General features: G+C 43.1%; 1 protein-coding gene across 5 annotated transcripts in view; it reads right to left on the bottom strand.

Annotated features, from left to right (window-relative positions):
• Window positions 1–22,613, bottom strand: part of LOC116853454 — a 90,140-nt gene extending 67,527 nt beyond the window's left edge. The window contains exons 1-2 of one of the 5 annotated variants that reach the window (XM_032834568.1): window positions 22,302–22,613; window positions 20,130–20,280 (exon numbers count right to left, since the gene is read on the bottom strand). In XM_032834568.1, coding sequence (XP_032690459.1) covers window positions 20,130–20,280; window positions 22,302–22,405 — 255 coding nt within the window. In that variant the 5' untranslated portion in view covers window positions 22,406–22,613. Of the gene's footprint in view, window positions 1–15,896; window positions 16,359–20,129; window positions 20,281–21,721; window positions 22,085–22,301 lie in introns of those variants that run through there. The other 4 variants (XM_032834563.1, XM_032834586.1, XM_032834581.1 and 1 more) reach the window with 4 other exon arrangements.
• Between the last annotated feature and the right edge of the window lie 93 nt (window positions 22,614–22,706).

Raw genomic sequence — 22,706 nt, 5'->3', positions numbered from 1 at the left:
GAGCTCTAGAACTTTTCAAGAGAGTATCAGAACTGCAAAAAAAATGTGAAATGATCATATCATAATGCAAAAAATATGCAAAAAAAATGTGAAATGATCTCCTTTTCTTATATGAAGAAAATATAAAAGTGAAATTGATGAATTCCATTCTTTTCTATTAAGGTGAGCGATTGAAATTCGAAGCACGCTTTACAAATGTCACGAATGCGACGATCAATTCAGCCGCGCTGCAAAACGTAGAACCGCGTGAGATGCGTTATTTTCCTGCGTTCCGCTCTGTCGGCACTTTTATGTATAGCGCGCGATCGATTGTTACACGAGCACTTTTGTCAGCGATAAGTCCAATAATCGTCGATCGACTTTTGGGAACCGGAATGATGGATGCACGCGTGATCAATTCGCGGAGCCGATACGAGAGATGCGAATTTCTCATGAATGAAAATTATTTTCTATCGGTGAAAAAAATATGCGTAAAATCGTCAGATAATCAATGGATAATCAATGCATACACCGCGAGATAAAAATATCTAAGAAATAAAAATATTTATTCGATGAGTACTAATAATGAGTACTACATATTAACTTATACGAGCGCGAAATATTTCTCAAGCAAGAAAATATACATTTTCTTAAAACCTTCGCTCTTCAGAAGAGAAATTGTTTGTTCTATTTAAATAAAAGAATTTTAATTTAAAAGTTGCAGAAAGTTGTGTTATATTCCGGGAAGCACATCGCGCAGTGGCAATTAAAGCACATCCGTCAAATCGATACAAGCGAGTTTTGCACGTGCCAAGAAGTAAAAAATATTGAACGCGCGAAAGTACTACTTTATAGGACAGCGCGGAAATAACTAGCAGAATGCATTATATGAAACACTCTTCATAACTACGCTAAGGTAAAAGCATTCCGCTTTTAATATTCTCCCCCTTGGAATTTGCAAATATAACATAAAAGATCGTGTATACAAGTTTCAATGCGCTACACCTCTTCTTCCTCCTACTCCCTATTTCGCTTTTAATTTGAAAATAATTTATATATTTTATACTCAACGCATGTATGTGTTTTATATTTTTTCGTATATGTGTGCCACGTGTCTGTCCTCGTCTTGTATTTGCGTTACTCGTCGGATACTTATGCGTTCACCGAAAGGTTTGCGCAACCGAGCGCAATTCGCAATAAAAGTAACGTACTCCATCGTAACGAGGAGCGATATCGCGCGGTAAGGTGAAATCGAAAATAGTCGTTTGCGATTCAGCACGGCGGACGCATTTAGATTACTCCGCTAAACTTAGAATGTTTTCCGAATAAACCAGCCGAGGACGTATCCGCTAGAGTAGAATAGGAACCTGTCTGTAAAGTCCATCGTGCGAAATCCACCCTGTCCTCGCGTCATTGCAGCGCCTCTTGTCTTTATCTCTTATTTCGTTCACGCGATTTAACGCACGCTTTGCTTCGCGAACAGAAGTCCACCGGGACGGGATCGACTAACACAAGTGACTCTTCGCGACTGATAGCGAATATTTAACTCTTGGCAGCTGCTATTAGTTTCGTCGAGCTGTTGGCATCGCGCCGACATCTAATATAATCACGTTTAAAGGGACTACACAGAAATTAGAAAGAGTTAGCCACGAATCGATTATAATCACGACTGCGTAATCTATCGTATACGTAGAGGGAAAAAGTCCAAATATGTATCAAGAATGATACAGAGTCAATAAGAGCCAAACCCAAAGTATTAGTGTGTAAAGAAATAAATGATTTTATCTTTTATCTATATCATTCTTGTTTTTTAATCTCAGAGTCTTTTGCCTTTTTTGGGCCAAATATGTGTCTGTATATGTGTATGTGTGTGGTGATTCAAATACAAGCAAGTATTTTAGGTTTATTGCAGGATACTACATTCTACTGAGAAGCACTTGAATAATTTTTTTTCAAAATGTGGCAAAATTGCTTTTGTTACACTTTTTCAAAGTGTAACAAAACTTAATTGCACATTGTTATTTTCGACTCGATCTAAAAGTGACACGAGAACATCTATTTTTCGACATTTGAAAAGTGGGTGAATATGCATATTTCGTTTTTCCTCTAAAAACGTACTAATTCTCGGGCACGTATCTAATCCTGGATATTCTTATTGTTTTGGCCTTTAGGTACAAATATTTAAATTTTCAGCATAGAATATTTACATGTTCAATATTTATACATATATTTTACGTTTAAAAGTTTAAAAATTTGTATCTAAAGACCAGAACAAAAAGGATTAAGTACATGTCCAGGTATTTTTATCTTCATATATCATTGATGTAATTGCTTATGATCTATAAAGAGTGGATGGATGTATTAAAGGCCATAATTGGCTTAATTGAAAATACATTGTGTGTGTACGCTAATATAACCTCATGCCATTCATGATGTGATGTCGCGAATATGAGCTATTATAGATGATCCTAATATGGGCTAGTAAGCGACAATGATAGTGATCTAGATTTGCCGGATGGTAAGAGAAAACTTGACGGAAATAATGATACAAGTTGTCTGTCTCGTGACATAAAACTTCTGTCACGTTACAAAGGGAAAATTGTAGCTGTAGTGTTTAATGTGTTCTTCGTGGGCACACAATGATTGTGCAGAGGCGTAAGAGATGGGAAGATGATCATGTATGTTTTTGTCGATAAATATTATGAAAAATATGATAAAATATATCTCTTAAATTGTACGTCACTTTGAAATTACAAGGATAGCACATATTTCTCAAAAAAGTGTAAATAACAAAAAAGATCCTATCATATTAAAAACATCTCCACAAGTCAACATCCCGCTTTCTCGATAGCGTATATATTCGCCGATAATAAATTTAAGCATTTTAAGATATAAAGAAGAAAGAAGAGGTAGAGTCCATATTTAAAACTTTCCTTCTATTTTGTAACATTTTTATATACGATTCCACACGAAAAATCTGTCGAGTTAAGAACAACAATAGTATTTGCAAAGTATCGATAAATTTAGTCGCTCGATTGATTTCCTGTTGATTGATTTCGTTTCGGCTGGTAATCCGATCGAAAAACGCGTGGCTTAAAAAAAAGGAATAAAAAGGGAATTCGAGAGACAAACGAATATTTGCAACGCGAAATAATCGGGACACCGACTCTGTCGCGCGAGCCAGCACCGTCGAACGCTAAATTTCTCGCGGAATGTCACGCCCGTTGCCATCTCCGTTGCCTTATTCCGTACCTAACACCCGGAGACTCGGTGACGAGGAGTGTCCTCCGCCTACCCAGAGCAGGGCGGATAAATATAGAACGACGTGGCCGATCTGCCCCGCGATCCTATTCACTGAGCGGATTAATCGAGAGATTAAGAAATCGGGACGCGCGGGTCAGAGCACGAATGCGCCACATCCCGTCTATTAATTTCTCATCGGAGATCGAAATCGCGGCGCGCTCGTCACGATATGTTCAACTCCCCGAGACTGCATGAGCTCGACGACGTACGCGTTCTTCGTTTGTCCGCGCTTGTTCTCCCGTTTGAACATGGCGTGCCAATTATCGCGAGTAATTACTGAGATCATTTTCGCGTGCCGATGGCATCGAAATCGGAAGCCGGTCGCGTTATCGCCCGAGTGTCGCATCCATCTTCGCCCCGTCACGCGAATGAATTTGTCGACATATTCGATACTGTGCAATGCTCTCGTTAATATGGCTACCAGCGTTATTCTCGAACAATATACAGGCGTCTACCTGCAGATCTGCTCGTAAGTGCAGATAGTCTCGTTCGACTCGGCAGAAAAATTTTCTATTATTTTGCAAATTACCAGAGTCAATGTTCAGATATTAATGAAAGAATATTGATCGATCCGTACAGTGGAGCGAGCTTTCTAGCAAGAAACATGTTTTGGACTCGTTTACTGATCCTGAAATATAAACTAGGAACGCGAAGTAACGCAGAAGCGTTTAGCAACGAAAATTTTTATTGACTAAAGTAATCGGCAAATTATCAGTCAAAATTATAATCGATCGTCATATATGTAATGATGGATAATTTAATTGATTGAAGAGATTATATCATTATCAATCATATAAAAGTTTTACTAATAATTTTGTTTCAACAAACGATGTAATTATTTGTGATCTTATTTATAACGATTAATTAATTTCGATCATTGACTCGTCGATTATTTTAGTCAAAGAAAATGTTCATAATGCCCAATATTGTGTAGAGCCTCGCTGCTTCGCTATCATTCGACTTTTAGGCCCGATCTAGGCTGCGTTCCGAAATTCACTACCAGTACTGAAATTCTATAATATACGTAACATGAACTATAGATTTTCAGTACTGGCAGTGCATTTCGGAACGCAGTCTACAATGGAATAAGGAGTAGGAGTAAGATGAAATGGAAATAATTTATTTCGCTTACTCCCTTACTCCAATAAAAGTTTGCCCATATACATCACATGGAGTAAGCCTGAATTAAGTAGTAAGAGCTGGAGTAAAAGAGTAAGTGAAATAAATTATTTCCATTTCGTCTTACTCCTACTCCTTACTCCATCTATTGTAGATCGGGCCTCATTGCTAAGGAATAGTCAACAGGCCCAAGACACGTTCCTTCAGACTGCCCTACCATATCACGCGTAATAAATTGACTAATTTAGGTTTTCTGGTCAATATTTCAACCACTGTGGAAGTTTGTTTTTTATTAAAATATCTGTAAATAAAAACTTTAACTTTGCATAAACACAAAAAGATTGCTTATTTGCACTAATCTGATGTATTTGCAGTTACGTTCATGTCAAAAAAATTATTAAAATGTTAATTTATGTTACATACTATAAGTAGATATCATATTTTCATTTTTTGAACAGCATTTTTTTGGCAAGTACTTATATAATTATGTACAGACTTGTTTTCCATTATATATCATCTGTACAGCGAAAATTACTGACAAAGTTCTTTAGTTCTAATTGTTTTTTCTCTTTTTTGATATTTTAGGCTTTCGCGGTGTCCATGCATATTAGCTAATAGTGAAATATTAATGGCAACATAAGGAGCTAACACGGATGTCTTAGTGCTATTAAATACTAATATAATTTGGAAGGTATGGAAGGTATGGAAGGTATGGAAGGTTGATTCTCCGCGTACGTTAGTTGAAGAGAAAATTTCGATACGTGCGTTTGACATATTGGACATTTTTATCCTCCCACAATCATATTAATATTAAAATTATATTAGTATTTAATAGCACTAAGACATCCGTGCTAGCTCCTTATGCGCCATTAATATTTCACTATTAATTAACTCTATAAAGGAGCGTTCTATTATTTCGGTTCATGCATATTAGATTTGGTTTCCGGGTTTGAGCAGCGTAGATTTTTCTTTGTTTGATTCCGACGTTTCGCAATTTCAGTCCGCTTCATCAGGGAGGAATGTCCCGATGTTTTTTCCCTTGTTTTGTAAAACAATAAATATTTTAAACTTTACGTGAGGTGGTTAAAATATCGACCGCAAACTTCTAAAGAATAAAGATGTCTTTTAGAAGTTTATTCTTCTTGAAATATTGACGTTTTTATCGATCCGCGCTCTCGATCGGCCCGCCGTTAGATGCGGCGCGACGCGTGAGCGAGAAACGAACAGTATTCCGTTTTTTGTTTGGGAAGCGATCTCTCGCGCGTACGCGACGGCCTTGTCCCCCACTCTGCGGCCCAGCAAGTGTGGCCATCCCCTCCCCCCACTCTCCCACAAGCCGGTCATTCACCTCGACCGACGAACGCATGAAAACAAAGTCTTCGCCGCGAGAGTGAGTGCCACGCACGCCTCTACAGCGCAAATACCACGCTGAAACTTGATATTCTGCGTCGCGGTTTTGAACTATAACTCGCGAATGAATCAACGCAGCGACATGAAATAAAAAGCAATCTCTTTGGCACGTGCCCGCACGCGTCTATGTCGCTCTTTTATTGCTCGTTTGAACAAGCGTCGAGTGTCGTGATCGATTAAAGCACGGCAAACACGCGAGCAATACGCAGTTTCTTTAACTCGCGAACCCGTTTCAATTTTTTCCTTCGCGTTGTCTATAATAACAGCGATGAGATTAATGTGGTTGTTCGCAAAACAGTGAAGGATATTTTTGATCGCGATTTCGTGAACTGCACTATGTCAGATATTCTAATGGAACAAATATATAATGAGAAAATTAAGGAAAGACAAAATGAGTATTTTTTTTACATACCCATTAATTATACAAGGTATTCGAGCGCTCGACAATGCTCGAAAGGACGATTTTACTCGTAGAGCACGAAAAAAAAACGTGAAAGGATTTGCTCTACGTGGTGTCTTATTTTAAAGTCATACACGTCGCGTTATCGAACTGTGATTTTGAAGTAACTTATAAAATGGACCTGGCGATACACACGCGGCGCGTAAATGTCCTCATTTATTAATCCGTCCGCGATGACGTCATCGGGCAGGTAATAACGTTAAGTAATATTTACCAACAGGTAGGGCCGACCCCGCGAGCTCCCCGGGGAGCTAGTGAGAGACGATCCTAAGGGTGCTGCGCCAAGGGCGCAACGCCATCAACTAAATTACCCGCGAGCATTTTCTCACGGTTACGGGAACTTCGAACTGATCGTGACGACGGATCAGTTGATGTTTGCAAGAGTCGTAGATTCACGAGTAAACGAAGCACCAAGTATTTCGGGTGTGATTGAGACATTTCGTCGGTTCTCGAAATATTCATCGGGTTCTCGTCCGCGAATTAATTAATTCGCGTTTCTCCAATTTGTTTCGCGATCTGCGCGAGTGTCAGTGCTAGTGTTAGTGCCACGATGAAGCAAGCAGCCGGGAGTATGGTGACAGGATGATTTCCAGGTGTGTTTTATTTATTATACGAGAGATTCCCGACTTCAATATGAATATACTAAGGCCTATATATAATATTATTTGAAACTTATATTATGTGAGATAATGACTCAGATTTTTATCCAAAGCTGATTTCAAAATTTTCAGTTGATTTATATGATATATGATATTATATAAATTGACATTTTATATATATATATATATATATATATATATATATATATATATATATAATTGCGATTCAACTGAGAAATTTTCATCTAACTCTGAACTGAATTAGTATCTTAGTATCTCACTTGAGAAGAATTTCAAATAACTATTAATACGGATCTTAGAAAGGTATTTTTATCGACAAGAGGAAGTTGAAAATAAGCGCCTATATAATCAGTTGCAAAGGGACATAAAGACAATCGTGTATTTGTATAGTGTCAGATGTGTTAGATGTAGCTGTTTTGATGATTGTTCAAATCCGACGGTAGAGTTTGCAGGATTAACGCAGAGACCGAGTTTCGAGTAATGTCCAAGTTAAACAAATCTCGTAAGCGTGAGTTCTCGGGCGTCGCGATTTTGGAATGATAATGACGAGCGCCGTGCTATAATTACGGATCGCTGAGAATTTTGTTTCGAGCGCCAGGCGAGACGCGCGTCATCGAATCGATGACGCAAGTGAACGAGCGTGCTCGACGGAACGACAACGACGACGATAATGACGTCGAGGTCGCCGCGGGTGGCGACTAATCCTGTGTTTCGCAACCCCGTGAGAGCATCGGATACCCCCCCGTGGCTTCCTTACAGCTTTCTCGAGTGTCGACGCGTCGCGACGCGAACGTCCGGGAAGAGCGCATTAACGCCAAATGGCGTCGTCGCGTAAACTCATTTCCACCGCCCACACCGAAACCGTCTGGCCGAAACTCGTAAATGTGCTTTCGTGGGTGACGCAGGCGACAAGGAAAACGTGTTTTCCGTGTCGAATCGTTGGCGAAACGGGAGCGAGGGGAGAGAATTATTTTTCTCTCGGTTAATCGGCGTCGCGTCGAGGAAGAAGACGTATCGGATCGATTGAGAATCCGGCCGTAAAATGAGGCAAACACACGAGCAGCGTGAACACGGAGTGTTTGCACTTCCGGGAATCCTATATTTCCGGAGATTTATATATGTGGGCGTTTTTATCCCAAGATAGGATGTTCTCTCCTCGCCGATCGTTCGATTCGAGCGTTGCGGTTTGAGAGCTGTGCTCTGGAGCCAGCTCCGGCATACATATGCATGCCTCTGACTTTCACGCCGATTGAAATATAAAATAACGCGCCTGGCAGTAGCAGTAGCTGTAGTCACGAGAGGGGAGATTTTAAAAGTTCGCCGTATTCAGATGCAAAAGAAGCTTTTAGCATGGCTTCTTACTTGTTTCTCGGGAATCTGCACTTTTCTTTCCTGCAAGAATAAAGCGGAAGCAGCAGCGTTTAAAGCTTTATAGAACTTTATAAAATTCGTATTCGAGAGCTCCTTAAATTCCATTTAAAAGTTGATAACGACGTCTGTTTAATAAAAAAAGAAGGAAGAAAGGTAGTCGATATTCGATGCGCGAAGACAGATTCCTCGAGTAGAAGTGAACGGAAAGAAAGAAAGAAAGAAAGGGAGAAGTACGCGATGATTGTCGGCGAAAGATACTTCGCTGTCGTTTCACGGCAGCGTGCAAAGGCAATAATGTCCCGTGGAAAAATAATTCGACGATAGTCGTCTTCTCTCGTTCCTCAATCGGCGACGCGACCGAACAACTTCCACCGTAATTGAGGACGCCGAGCTCAAAAACGATTGCGAGTTTCGCAAAAATTTGCACCGCTGCTAAAAATCTCGTTAAGAGTAAAAAGTAATTGGAAATTGCTAATATTTCTATTTCCAGCATAAAAAACGCACAGTATCTATACGCAATATAGATGAATAACATATTTTTGCGCCGACAAAACATGTCTAAACTTTTGATGCAGACTCTGAATCAACCAATTGTTCGTGCCTATATTTAGACGCAATACAGTTTTTTCAATATTGTCAATATTTTCAATTTTTTCATTGTCGAGATATGGACAGTATACCCTTAAGACGTCGTTCCACTTTGAAGCAGAAAGACGATGCTTCCTGTCGCCTCTCGCCCCAACCACCCACTCACCTTTCCTCCTTCTCCTCCTCTTCTTCAGGACACTATCTTGAAAGCACTTTAAACCAATTTATTAGCTTCGTTTTTAATCACCCGGTCGTTCAAGCCGTCGGTCTCTCACCCCCTTCCGGTTTCCCCGTCTCGGCTGAGTCGAACGAGTCGCTTAGGAGACACCGGGAACAAAATTAAAGGCGGATTTTTCGACGCGAGGATATCTCTCTTGCGAGATTACTTTCGACACTTAAACGCCCGCGGACGGATGTTGCAGGTTAAGAGTAATCCCGTTTCAGAAATATCCGTCGATTTTCTCGATTTTGTCGGGTTCACAGCCGCGGCGCGCAAATTCGTTCGCTGCTTCATCTCTTATAAAAAGGATTAGCGCTAAGCCACTTCGATCCACCGTCCCGAAAAGTCACCCATCTGTCCCCGTCATCGTTTTTCGCGTCTCGTTTTTCGCGTCTCGCTCAAAAAACGTCAAACGCATGCGCACCTTGTTGCCGTCGACGTTTTCTTGTCGATTTTTATTATGCATATTACGCCGCGACGCTCGATTTCCTTAATCGAGAAAACAATAGCTGCATTCAGCAGAGAAAGCCGCTTAGCAAAAAAAAAATTTTTAATCGTAAAATTCGTGAAGCTGCTTAGTGTATGCTCTTAATCTCGGTTGCAATCTGAGAGCATGTATCGATTAGATTCACGAATTTTATAGCAGCAGCAAGACAGCTTTTTCTGCCAAACGCAGAGTCATCTCGACAGTAAACAGGTATGTCAAAATAGAATGCGATATACTTCGATCTGCATGAACGATTCTTTCCATCTGATGTCTATTGAACCTGGAAGTTCATCTTCCTCCTTCTGAAACATGCCTAATAAATAACCAGCACCGCTACGACGATGCGGAACGATCGATCGTGTCTGTCGAGTGCGTAGATACTTGGCGAAATACGTTTCCCCGGAACGCAGGTCAAAGCTAATGCATCTTATAGTAGGTTTGATCAACTATCAGAACGGTGGCGTCGTGCCGCTCTCTGATCTTGCCGAGCTATCTCGGCCAAGCAAGATTAATGACCACGACAAACGTATATCAGACCACGTAGACGGATACATCGTATCTCGTGGTGAAGCTAAGGGCCAACGGCCAAAATCATCCGTTAAAACCAACCGGCAACGGGGAAATAATCCGCGCGGGGGGAAGCAGAAAATGTTCGTCTTGACGAACGCGCGAGGGGCTGGAAAAAAGTTTTCGCTCGCGCGAGAGACGACGCGATCCACGTTCGCGCTGATGCTAAGGCCGGGATCACAAAGGAAAATATAAGCAATAAAACGTGAGCAGTAAGCAAAAATTGACCAACCATAGTTGGTTATTCTTTTCAAATGTGAAAGATGCAATTCTCGGATACGTATCTAATCTTGTTGTCTTTAAATACGAATATTTAACAATAAAATACATATATTTTATATCTTGAAAGCTTAAATATCCGTATTTAAAGACCACAACAATATGAATGTCCAAGATTAGATACGTGCCTGGAAATTAGTACTTTTACCTTACAGTTAAAGAATAAACGATTATGACTGGGGTCAATTTTTCTACTATATTGTGAGAGAAAAAATATCTAACAAGTAAACCTACCCAAAAGATATTCTCCGATTTCTTTCTAATTTGGCACAAATGTAGAAGTACAAAAATATTTAGGTCATATTTTTTCATTTTGACTCAGTTTGAGTTTTACTGACAGTTTATAGCTTTTTAATATTCTCACTCCTATCATCAACAAATACAACAAAAATGCATAAAAAATAAAATTGAATACAAAATATAGTTGAATAATTTTAATAAAATCGGCATACCTGAGATACGAACCATTCTAAATTTCTTTAGCCGAGATTCCAACCGAAATATTTCAAATTTGTGTTAAATTAGTCAAAAATGGCTTGAATCTCGACCAAACCGAGAAATTATTTGTATAAATAATTTTGTTCACCTTTTACATATTTTGTTTAAACATTTTATTATTTATACAAATAATTTTACACATTTGTGAGTTCATATTCATAATCAGCAAACCAAAAACGCTTATATCTTGTATTTAATTTTATTTCTTATTATTTATTTCTTCCTATTTTTGTTGTACTTGTTGATGATAGAAGTGAGAACATTAACAATTAACTATAAATTGCCCGTGAAACTCAAAGTGGGCCAAAATAAAAAATATAATCTAAATATTTTTTGTACTTCTACATTTATGCCAAATTAGAAAGAAATAATCGGAGTATAACTTTTGGGTAGGTTTACTTGTAAGAAGTACAAAATAATTATTCGGTGGGTACTGTAATAACATATTTACACTAATATAAAATAATATAAAATAATATAAAATAATATAAAATATTTGTCAAAAAAGAAAATATACATTTTCTTAGAACTTTAAGGAAACTTCGTAAAAGCAATTACTTATTTTACTTCTTAATAAATAAATGAAAGAATTTAGATTTAAGTAAATATATTATATGTCCACCGAATGAAGACATTTTATTTTTTAGATATTTTTCTCTTCTCAGTGTGGTTGAATATTTTTATACGTCGCGGCCCTAACGACGCAAAATGATGCGTTCGTGTCTTCTTGCCCCGGTGAAAGCGAAGCGCGGGTTAATAATCGCGCGTTAACTCATGCAGAATACCGAACGCCGGTCTCTTGTAAAAAGTAATTTCTATGCAATAGCTTTGTCGTAACGCGGCGATGTTCGGTTTTTCTATCGCTATCGACTGCTCCCCGATGACCTTTAGCCGGGAAGATTTCTTATGTCTGGAGATATAGACGAGTAAATAGTACAGGTGAAATGCGCGGTTAATTTCTAACTAGGACTCCTTTTCCCTCTCTCTCTCTCTCTCTCTCTCTCTCTTTCTCTCTCTCTGTTTGTCAAGTCCTAACTTGCTAGACACAGACCTAAAATTGAATGCAATTACTGCACGACGTTCAATTATTACGCTTCGTTCTCTTGTGCAAGGTGTACAACAGTGTAATTGCTATTCCGCGCTTGTCACGCTTTCTCTATTTGCGTGCCTGTATATCGCCGAACGTTTCTTATAACGTACAATCGATCGTAGCCGGTAAGCAAAATTAATGAAGCGTTTATCGCAATCAGAGGCGCAGAAAGGTTCGCCGGTAAGCTTTCCTCTCTCCTCCCCTCTCTCCTCTCTCTCTACCGGCATTAATCTACTCCGAGTTACTCCCAGGATAAATATCCGATCCAATTAATCACCAGACGTCTAATTAGCGGCAAGAAATTCCATTGCGATGGATTTTCCCCGGTAAATTGATTTCGCTTTTAAAGCGTTTTCTAGAGAGAAAGAGAGAGAGAGAGAGAGAGAGAGAGAGAGAGAGAGAGAGAGAGAGAGAGAGAGAAGGGAAGGAAGAAAGGAGAGAGGAAAGAGAGAGGGAGGAAATGGTAGTGGAGGAGATGCGGCGGGTACACACTTTTCATGAGAGATTTCGCTCTGGCTCTTTACTTTAGAATCGCACTGTCTACGAATGATTAATCGACAAAATTTCGACTCTACGGCTCGTTCCGGCCAAAGGAGAACTTGGAACTCTCGTTCCGAGCAGAAAAGAGAATGATTCTGACGTTATTGTGTGGTATTTTGTCCTCGCGTTCTCCCGCTTGCTCCGTCGGAAAAGCTTTCGTTTTCGTCGTGTTATGTCAGAACCGATAAAAAGCGGGCCAATGAATATCGTACGGAATATATGAAAGAAAAGCTCTCTATCTCCTCTTTCTCTCCGAGAAGCTGTTCAATCTGTGCGGATGAAGCGTGTCGCGGACAAATCGAGGACATTCCGCGCAATTAGAGCAATTCGCGCGACTCGGCGAAATCGTCGAATCGTTATGAGGGAAGAACGGATCCGTATGGAGAACAGCCGGAACTCGCGCGGTCGTTCCCCTTTATTACGGCTTTATCCCTTCAGCCTCGATGCATGGATTAGCCTATAAAGAAATAATGCAAATTGGCGGCCGGCAAGAAACGAGGCGACCGGCGCGCGCGAGGGGTACGTGGTTTCCAGTAGGCTTCCGAGAGGGGAAAGAGTCAAACGGGAGGGATAACACGGCAGCGAGAGAAACTAGACGATAACTCGACAAAAATACGAAATATTACACCATACAGATACCGTACACTATTCAAGGAAAAATATCTTTTTCACGATAGTTCACATACTCTGATAATCCGCATCGTTCGGGGGGAATAGCCGGGGAAAAAATATATATCGTAATGCTCGCGCGGATATAACGCTCAAACGTGAGCCGAGGGTGTGGTCTTCTGCAAACAGGTTCGGCCTGTCTGTCGAGTATTCTAAACGGGCCGAAAGAAAAAGAGAGAGAGAGAGAGAGATCACATCTGGAAAGATAAATTTTGACAGGCCGCTCTGCGGGCTCACATGCTTATCGCCCTATTCCCGCCTCTCTATATTGTTTCCCGTATCTTTACGACAGTCTTTCTCCGTGGACCTTTAATTATCAACTCCCCACTCCTTCTCTCTGTTCCCGAAGAACACGAAGCAGGGTCGTTCGACGGAAATAGAAATCGCATCGCACTGTCATACCCCCTTCCGCGAGAAGTTCACCCCACGGCATATAAAAAAAGCTGCTGTAATTATTAGAAAGATGTAAAAAATAAAGTCTCGATCTGCGTTATTCTTATTTATTTTCGCTCCTTCGCGTAACATATAATATACAGGGTGTCCCAGAACAGTCTACGACTAGAGATTTATCTCGACTCTATCTCGAGATTTATTGCGAATATCGCAAAATGGCATGGGACTTTCATGTGCATCTCAATCCGTGTCACCACGAACGCTTCGTAGACTTTCTAGGACACTCTGTATATCGTCTGTCCGCTCGTATCGTCCATTTCGAATTCACGCTGCGATATAATTTCGCGATACATTCTGTCGTTTTCCAAAGTTGTTTCGCGCGAAATATGGCGGGCTTGTTTCTTTTTTCATAAATTCAGCACGTATATTTCCCGAAAAGGTCTCCCTCAATTATCAATAAATGGGGGTCGATGGCTGATAGCGCAGCGTTACTATGGCGCAGTATTCCGTGCTTGGGTGCGCAGTGTTCTGGCCTAATTCTCGCTAACAGTAATCGCGTTCTCCATTTAAAAGTTATTAACGGCCGCAGCGTGTTTCCGAGTAAAATTTCATCTCGAACAATCTCTGCTCTGTTCGCGGTAAAATATTCCATATATAGAGAGAGAAAGGGGGAGAGAGAAAGAGACAGAATGATTGTTTGATTTGCGTATGTTTATACGTTCCATGTTTTACGTTCTCGCGGCGGTGCGTCGAATTGGAATTACACGCTGAATTTCATCCACGTGAAACTCAGCCGACGCAGGTGAATTCGTTAGTCGTTCCCACTCTGCCGAAGTTCAATTTTTACAATTCAACAGCGTTTACAGCTGTGTAGTGAGGAAAAAGTAGTGCCGGGACTTTCCGGTCGATCCAGTCGATTGCAAAATTCATGGGTTTCGCCGCGACAATACCGTCGTCGAAATTAAGGTTGCGAATTGGAACACGGGACACTCTCGCTCGTGCAGCCGTGTATCCCGACTGCTAACGCCGCACTTTTATTCGGCGAATCCCTCTCCGTTGTCGATTCGATTTTTCGATAAAACCGCGTTGTCTCGTCTCTCTCTCTCATCGTTATGCTTATGGCGGCGCTTATCTGATTATCGAGCTTACCGATAAAGCTCCCACCCAACCCCTACCCGTCATCTGTCGTGGCTCCAATAAGCCGCGGCGATAAGAGGAACCCCAAGTATCAGGTAGAAATCTCATTTTCTGACTATCGGCCGTCAGGTAGAGGTCTACGTGAGCGCGCGAAAGTGCTCCACGTCTCGTAAAGCTCGGCAGAATTTAAATGCACTTCGAAACGGAAGAAAAATATCTCGATGCTTCTCAGTCATGGGGTTCAATCAATAATACATAGAATGCAGGTAGAATTCATCAAACTGAACACACTTTCCCTCTTCTCAAACAACCACGTGAAATTTTGAGTTATTAGTTAAAGGAGATCGGTGCATGATCGCACGCGATAACACTGAGAAAAATGCTTCGGTTGTCAGGACAAAAGCACGTTTGCTGTTTGATTATTAGGGGAATTGATCGAACAAAGTCACCAATCATTTCTCATTGTTTGCCATTTTGACAAATGTGCATTGCCTGAGATACAAGTTACACTTGTTCTCGTCTATTTAGCTTAGGTTAGTTATATCTCCACTACAGAAATGCTGCTTAGAGCAACGAATTGAAAAATCTGTTTTCACTACGGATAATATCGTCTTACTCCTAGATATAAGCTATCGATCTCGATCTACCGTTCGGTTCGTCCGATGTTGTCGTCAACGGTCGACGAACGAAAACGTGCGCGGAGTTGTGTGAATCAACAAATATAAATCGATCGAACATTGAACTCCGACTTGACCCGTGGAGAAATCGATCCGCACGGGAGGCTTTCTCTCTTTCTCTTTCGCAGTTCACGCGACCGTAAAACGCGCACAGTTACACGCAGCAGACGTCGATTGACACACGACTGTGTCGATTATCCGTTACGCAACCTATGACCCGTGCTGCATTGTTATTAGGCGTGTGTACCGCGAGCGATTCAGCATCCATCGATTCTTCCGAGTTGAATTTCCGGAGAAAAGAGGACGGCAGAGAGAGAGAGAGAGAGAGAGAGAGAGACGCGACAGAATGTGCATACATATACTATATCTATACAAGTTCGAACGCTTAAAAGCGTCCTTGAGTGCCTATACATGGCTCTATACTTTTGGGCGCTCGTACGTGTACGTGTCTGTGTGTATATGAGTATGTGTGTGCGTTTGGCGACTCACCGGGTAGGGAGAGATCTCGTCGTGCAGAACCACCCAACGGCGGGCGTCGCGTCGGCCCCCGAAAGACAAGCACGTGGAGTACGGGATCATGGTGGCCCCCGAAGGAGAGAGTGAGAAAGAGCGACGGGGAGACAGAGACACTGCGAGAAGTAGGGGCTGCTTCCGGCCGCTGTTGCTGCGGCGACGGCCGGCGGCGTCGGCACGACGGGATGGTGATCGGCGAGTCTCTTGCTGGTCCACCTCGTGGACGACGCCGACGACGGTGACGGTGACGACGACGACGGCTGTAGCGGCAACAGCGGCGATGACGACGACGACGACGACGACGACGACGACGACGACGACGATGACGACAACGACGACGACGGTGGCGGCGACGTCCACCGTCGACGGCGATCGCGCCGGACCGGGGCCCAACCGGGGGAGAAGCCGCGTAGGAAAACAACGACGGGTCGCGCGACACCGGCTAAGCGGACGGCCACGAGACTCCGGCGCAGCCAGAGGGTCGCGCGACCGCTCATTGGTCGCACGGCGAACACCATCGCCACACGGCAAAGCCTGCCGGCCGGCGCGCGCAAACGCGCCCCCGGAGATCAATGAGAGCCGGAGACGCGCGGCGCGGCGCGGCGTGACGCGTCAGGGCTTGCCGAAGGGGGATGAACGGGGACCGAACAGCCGCGGCTATAAGGATGCAATCGACGCCTGTCAATCGACCGGATTGTCGGGAGGAATGAACCGGTCGAGTCGTTTCGATCGGGAACGCAGCTCGACGGAACGAACGATCGGCGAATTTTTTGCGCTTTCACAGAGCAGGGATCTTCGAGAGCACTTCGAGGTGTGCTCTGTGATAGTTTTTCTCTTTCTTTTCTACGATACGGTATCGCGAAATGTTTCATTTCGTATCGATTTCGTCAGTCCATTTCGCCGGCACAGAGATGTCACGCGCGGTGCGCGTAATTGAATATCTCTCGATTTCAAAGCGTTTCGCCGAGTAGCGTTTAAAAATGCGCATTATGTTACTGCGGATTGAGAAGCATCGATGTAATTATGTTTAAAACGAGTTAACACAGTAATTATCGAACATAATCCCTGTTCTATTATAATAGCAATTACACTATTCTGTGAATATGTCGCAGTGATAATAATAATAATAATTATTATTATTACTATCGCATTATATCATATCTTCCTCGAATTTACCGAATTAGAAGAGCCGCGTGAGTTCTGTTCTTTGTCATTAGATAAGTGTGATTCAGACTACGAGGGAGAAGCATTCGATAAATGCATGGAAACACATGATATTCATAAAAAGACGAAATGTTTACCGAGTGAAACATTCTTGCTCTCTCGACACACACAATACAGATATCTTTTTCCGTATCTTTTTCACAGTACGAGGAACAAATATAATATCGATGCAGTTTCTCGATATCGTATCATTATCTCTTGCGCCGAAGACAATCACAAGATATAACAATTACAAAAGGAGAATACCGAGAATAATGACGCTTCCCTCTAATGACTGTTCTAAATTTTGCCGTGATCCGCAAACGCGAGCTCTCGTGAAACAAGCGAGGCGATAAAATCGGCAATGAAGCAGCAGATAATAAACGCGAGGAGCGCGAGTCTGTGTCGGTTTTATTCGGAGTATACAAGAAGATAATCGGCCGTAGTTATGCAAGAATGATCCAAGCCACATGAAATTTCGTTTCGTGAGAAATACAGATAAAAATTTGATACATGAATTAAAAAGTGCAAATGGCACTGAGAAATGCATCTTCGCAATCGTATGCGAATCAAGAAGCCAAGTATGGCCAATGTTCTTCTCTTCAGGAGTATTCATTGACAAGCTAAAAAGTAAATAAAAAAGTGCAACTAAATAAAAGTGACTAATAGAGAGTAAAAACTGTTAAATTTCAAGCTTAGATCGTGTCTGTAAAAAGACATGTGTTGGTAATAAAGGTTCGAAAATCATAATTTTATGGATTGAATGATTTCTGCATAACCAATTCTAAAGACAAAAAAGACCGCGTCGCGCCAAAGCAGTTAGCTATTTCGCGGTCCATGGAAACACATCACTAGTTCTTGTTGACGGCGATTCCTCGCATGTTTCGAGGGTAATCCGTAGGAATCACCCTCCTCCATCACCTCTTTTCATCTCCTCTCGCCGGTCGCGGTCATGCGGGCTACATCGCGAGAGCGCGGAATTTTCGCGGACGAGCCACGTGCGCGCGCGATATCCCCGTAGGGACCTTCGAGAGTGACGAAGTTCGTGCTACGTCACCGACAATTCGTGGCATATGGTCCGCGGCACGCGTGCAGGTGACGGCTGATAGAGCGAGAGGGGTCAAGGGGCGGCAGGAGCCGGCAATGGGGCGAAAGCAGAGGAGCATGAGGGGTCGACGGGCAGGGGTGCCGTGGAAAGAGGGCGAGAGGGTTGGTAGAGCGCGCGCGGACGCTCTCGATAGAGCGAGAGAGGGTCGGCTTCGTCATTTAATTTTAGCACGATCGCGTGCAGCCAATGGCTGCTCGCAGGGGCATGTCGCGCGCGGCCCAGGGAGTCGCTTGCAATATCGATCCGGACTTTACGCACCTGAAGCGCACCTTCTTCCCCATATAAAAGGAGACTCGCGCTCGCTCGCTCGGCCGATCGCTCGACTCGCTCGTTCGTTCGCGCGAGAGGGCGAAAGAGAGCGGAGTCCCCTTGTTCCGGGCCGCGTCTCCGCCATCACCTCGATCTCTTTTTACACGCGAGTGCTCGTACAGAGGAATTATTCGCCCCCCGTTAAGTTGAGCGATCTCCTTCTCTACCCTTCGCGCACCTCGCCTGCCTCCTCGCTCTCGCTCGCTCGTTCGCTCGCTCGCTCGCCTCCTCGCCGCCCTTTCCGCCTCTCCGTCGCGTCTCCAACGCGAATAAATAGAACGTAACACAAAGTGCTCTTACACGCTCCCCTACGTCCGCCTGAACGAAGAAAAGAGAGCACCCGCGGAAATCACATTAAATCCCCTTCTTCTTCGTGCTCTCCTTCATCTCCGATCTTATCGCATGCGCGCCGCCGCCGACGATCGGCAATGCGCGACTGTAAGATGAAGGAAAAAATCGCCTAGCCACGCGCCTCGTTACTATCGCGATATTCTGGCTTCGACTCGCTCTTTGCATCTCCCACTCTCGAGATCGCGACACCGCGATTAGCGCTCCGTTAATCTCGCTACACAGCTACGACATACTTCCTCGCTTCTCCCCGAAGGATAACGCGTCGAGGACATAACGAGATGTTAAAGTAAAAATCCTAATCATGAGTTACGCGCAAGACGCGCATATTTCCAATTATTTTTTTAAATTAATTTAGGTTAAACTAATTAAACCATTACGCGTCGGCAAATATTACGCGCCTATGTAACGGGTTGTACGATTTTACATTAACAATGTCCATGTTTTAGTCTATACAGAATAATGTTATACGTAACAATTCACTAGCCGCTTCATAAATTCAAAAAATCGGCAAAGCTGATATCCTAGATTTTTTTTCGTAAATATTCAAAATATTTCAAATGTTTGTGAATGTAATCTCAGAATTGAATCGTCAAAAAAATGTTTTCCGTGTTTTCATTATGATGTGTGTGCTACTTTTTTAATAACATTAATAAGCCCCCAAGTTTAACTCGAAATTGGGACTGTTATCTTATCTTTTATGCGATGAATCATTCCTTCTATTTATTGTTCCATTCGTGAACAATTCTTAGGGGTTGCCAAGTGACTCAAGTGTGGCTCAAACAATGATTGTTCACGGCAAAGCCGCGCCTGCTACGTGTTCGCATATTAGGATCGAAGGAAACGAGTATAAACAGCGCAAAAATCGGGGTCGAATCGGCGAGCGAGCGAGCGCGGTTTTTTAATTTCGCAACCCTCCTCCTGCCCCCCAACCTAGCTCGCGTGCAGCACGCCCGTTTACACGACAAGCGAGCCGTTTCGCGCCAGAACAGGCTAGGACATTTCAGCGACGAGCCGGCATAACGAGGGAGCGAAGGAAGGACGAAAGGTGTCCCGAGAATATTTTTAATCCACTCGCTCAGAGCGGATTCGCAGCGGCGTGTGTGTATTATAGGCGGGCCGTCGATAAATACCCGGCGTTTATAATATGACACGCCAGGCGTCTCCTTCGCTTGTTATGTCACCCGCCCGACCACAATCTACGCGCACCGTTGATTACATCTAATTATAGTTTCACTCACGTTGAGAAGCGTCCGGATGATCTGCTCCGATATAGTGACCCCTCCTCGGCGCGAGAGCACACCAGGTGGCACGACGATGTCCAGCGGTAGCCTGGGCAGCTCGACCATCGTCGTCGCGAGTCGATGCGGATCTCTGCGTTCGAATTTCCTCCTGAAAGCCGCGCGTTTAATAAACACTGCGTTACGAGCTCTCTCTCTCTCTCTTCCTCCCTTCTCTTTCTCTTTCGCGATAACCACACACGATATAGAATGTGTGAGTGATATCTCGCGTGTTCCGTTTGTTTAGTCGGACTTGAAAAAAGAACAAAAATGCGGATTCTAAAGTCTGATCTACAATGTGCCTCCTGGTTCCTGTTTTCTTCTCCTCTTATCTCTTTAGCCTAATCTACAATCTGTTCTTTGCGTTCTGTTTCTTATCTTTTGTCTTCTTCTGACTTAAAGCTTCTGACTTAGGTTTGAATCAGAAAGAGATAAAGAGAAAGAAGCAGGAAGCAAAGAATATATTTTAAGTCAAGCTTTTCTGACTCAAGTCATATAAAAATAAAGAACAAGAAGCAAGGAGCACATTGTAGATTAGACTTTATAGTACTCGTTTCTGTTTAAATGAACTTATATCTCACAAATAAATCTTTATGTATTCTTTTCTGAGTGTATAAACGCTTCAGTGACAAGATATCATAACCTCATTTTGACCACGAAAGTATCATACAGTCGGACGACGTAATATCTGCTCAAGATTGTTACTTTTCTAACCACACACGAGAATTCCTAATCGCGTTCTTGATAATAATATTTATAGACTTTCGAGTTGAAAACAAAAACGCAAAAGGATGAATGACACGCGCTAATGCAACGATTAGCAAACGAGATCAAGCGTCGTGATTGTGGAAGGGTCATTAACATTTTAATAGCATACTGCCGGATAAGCGAGAGAAACAGGATATTCCCGTGCATCCCAAAATCGACGCAGCGATTCGCGCATGTCACTGCTTGCAGCATCGAGAATGTGTCCTATGCACGATTTTTATCTTTGATTTGTTCTTTTCAGCTGCACTGCTGAATTGGTGCAATAAGTTAGAGTGAGAAAACATATACTTGTCTCACTTTAACTTATTGCACCAGTTCAGCAGTGCAGCTGAAAAGAACAGACCACTTATCTTCGCGCTGACGAACTAAGCGCGATTTTCGATTCGACTAGGAAAAATCGCGGGTCGGATTTGAGTTTGCAGTTCGAGAAAATTTCCGCATCGTCCGCATTTATATACTCATATGTGGAACGTACACACGCACGCAACACACACACACATACGTACATATATATGTACGTAGTCGGTATTGGAGCAGTTGCGATTCTTTTCATTCGACAGGTAATTTCTATAGATGCAGATCGTCGCTAGAGGTTATAGAGAATGATTGAGAAAAGTTAGAATGCACAGATTCGACACATATCGTATATATACACACACACACACGCACACGCGCGCACGCTTGTATTCGTTCCAAAGAGTAAAACTGAAGTGTCACATCAACATTTTCATAACTTATTACATGCGATTTTGATCAACACATCGAAAGTGCTTCATAGAGGTTACCTACGAAATGAGAAGCGTCTCGACTCCATTCCAACGCCGATTACACGCGCACATATGGCGAGCGATCTTTTTCGATTCGTCGAATCGCTTCTGCCGGGATTCGTCCTCACCTTGGCCGTGACACGGTGCGTGTTCGGTTCTCACGTCGTAGATGCGGATCAAGAAGCGATTGTCGTTACGGTGCCCGGGACGTCGCACGGCTCCCGTACCATCGTTCTCACGCGAACTCGACATGCGGAAGATACAGCTCGCGACTGCGGGACTCGCGTTAACGCGCTTTATTTACCAGCGACTACATCCATTCGAAGGAGAGAGCGTCGAGCGAAATGCGCCAGTGCGCGTCTCCTCGACTCACGCCGAACTTTGTTGTCATTCCCGCGCTCCACTGATTCTGAATCTATCCATCGATCCTGTATCATGCGCTCCGCGAGCGACGCGTGGCGCCATCGGACGGCGCGCCGCGCAGTTACTAAGCGCTATCTCAATCGCGCAAGACGCCATTATTTTTGTCGATCTTGTCGACGGAAATAGCTAATTCGGTGCAATATTACTAATCCACTAATAGAAAACATGCACTCACCGAAATACGAAAGCACGATGCGATATCCCCAACTCCCGAGATATCCTTTGCCTCAAGCAAAAGCGAATGCGCTTCCCCTCGTCGGCGTCTTGTATGACTCCCATGTTCCCGACGCGACGGTATAGGCACCGGCTACGAATAACGTGATTTCTCGTTCAATTGCGCTCACGCGAACCAATTGGTGCATCGAAACGATCACTCGTCACCGAAACAACACTTCCGACACAAATTCGCCCGCGAAGCTCACCTCTGACCGATCAAAAGACGCGACGAACACGGAGGGACTACGATGCGTGTTCGAACTCGCAACCAAACGGCTGCAACTGAGGACGTGACGTCATAGGACGGCTACCACTTTGAACTTTGGAACAGTTATTCCGATGGTGAAAATACGCGACAAATCGA

This window comes from Odontomachus brunneus, unplaced genomic scaffold (assembly GCF_010583005.1).
Source record: "Odontomachus brunneus isolate Ranch 3 - 2012 unplaced genomic scaffold, Obru_v1 Obru_scaffold_006, whole genome shotgun sequence".
NCBI classification, from domain to species: Eukaryota; Metazoa; Arthropoda; class Insecta; order Hymenoptera; family Formicidae; genus Odontomachus; species Odontomachus brunneus.
Note: the sequence above shows the minus strand (reverse complement) of the source record. Positions and strands in the feature narration are given on the sequence as shown.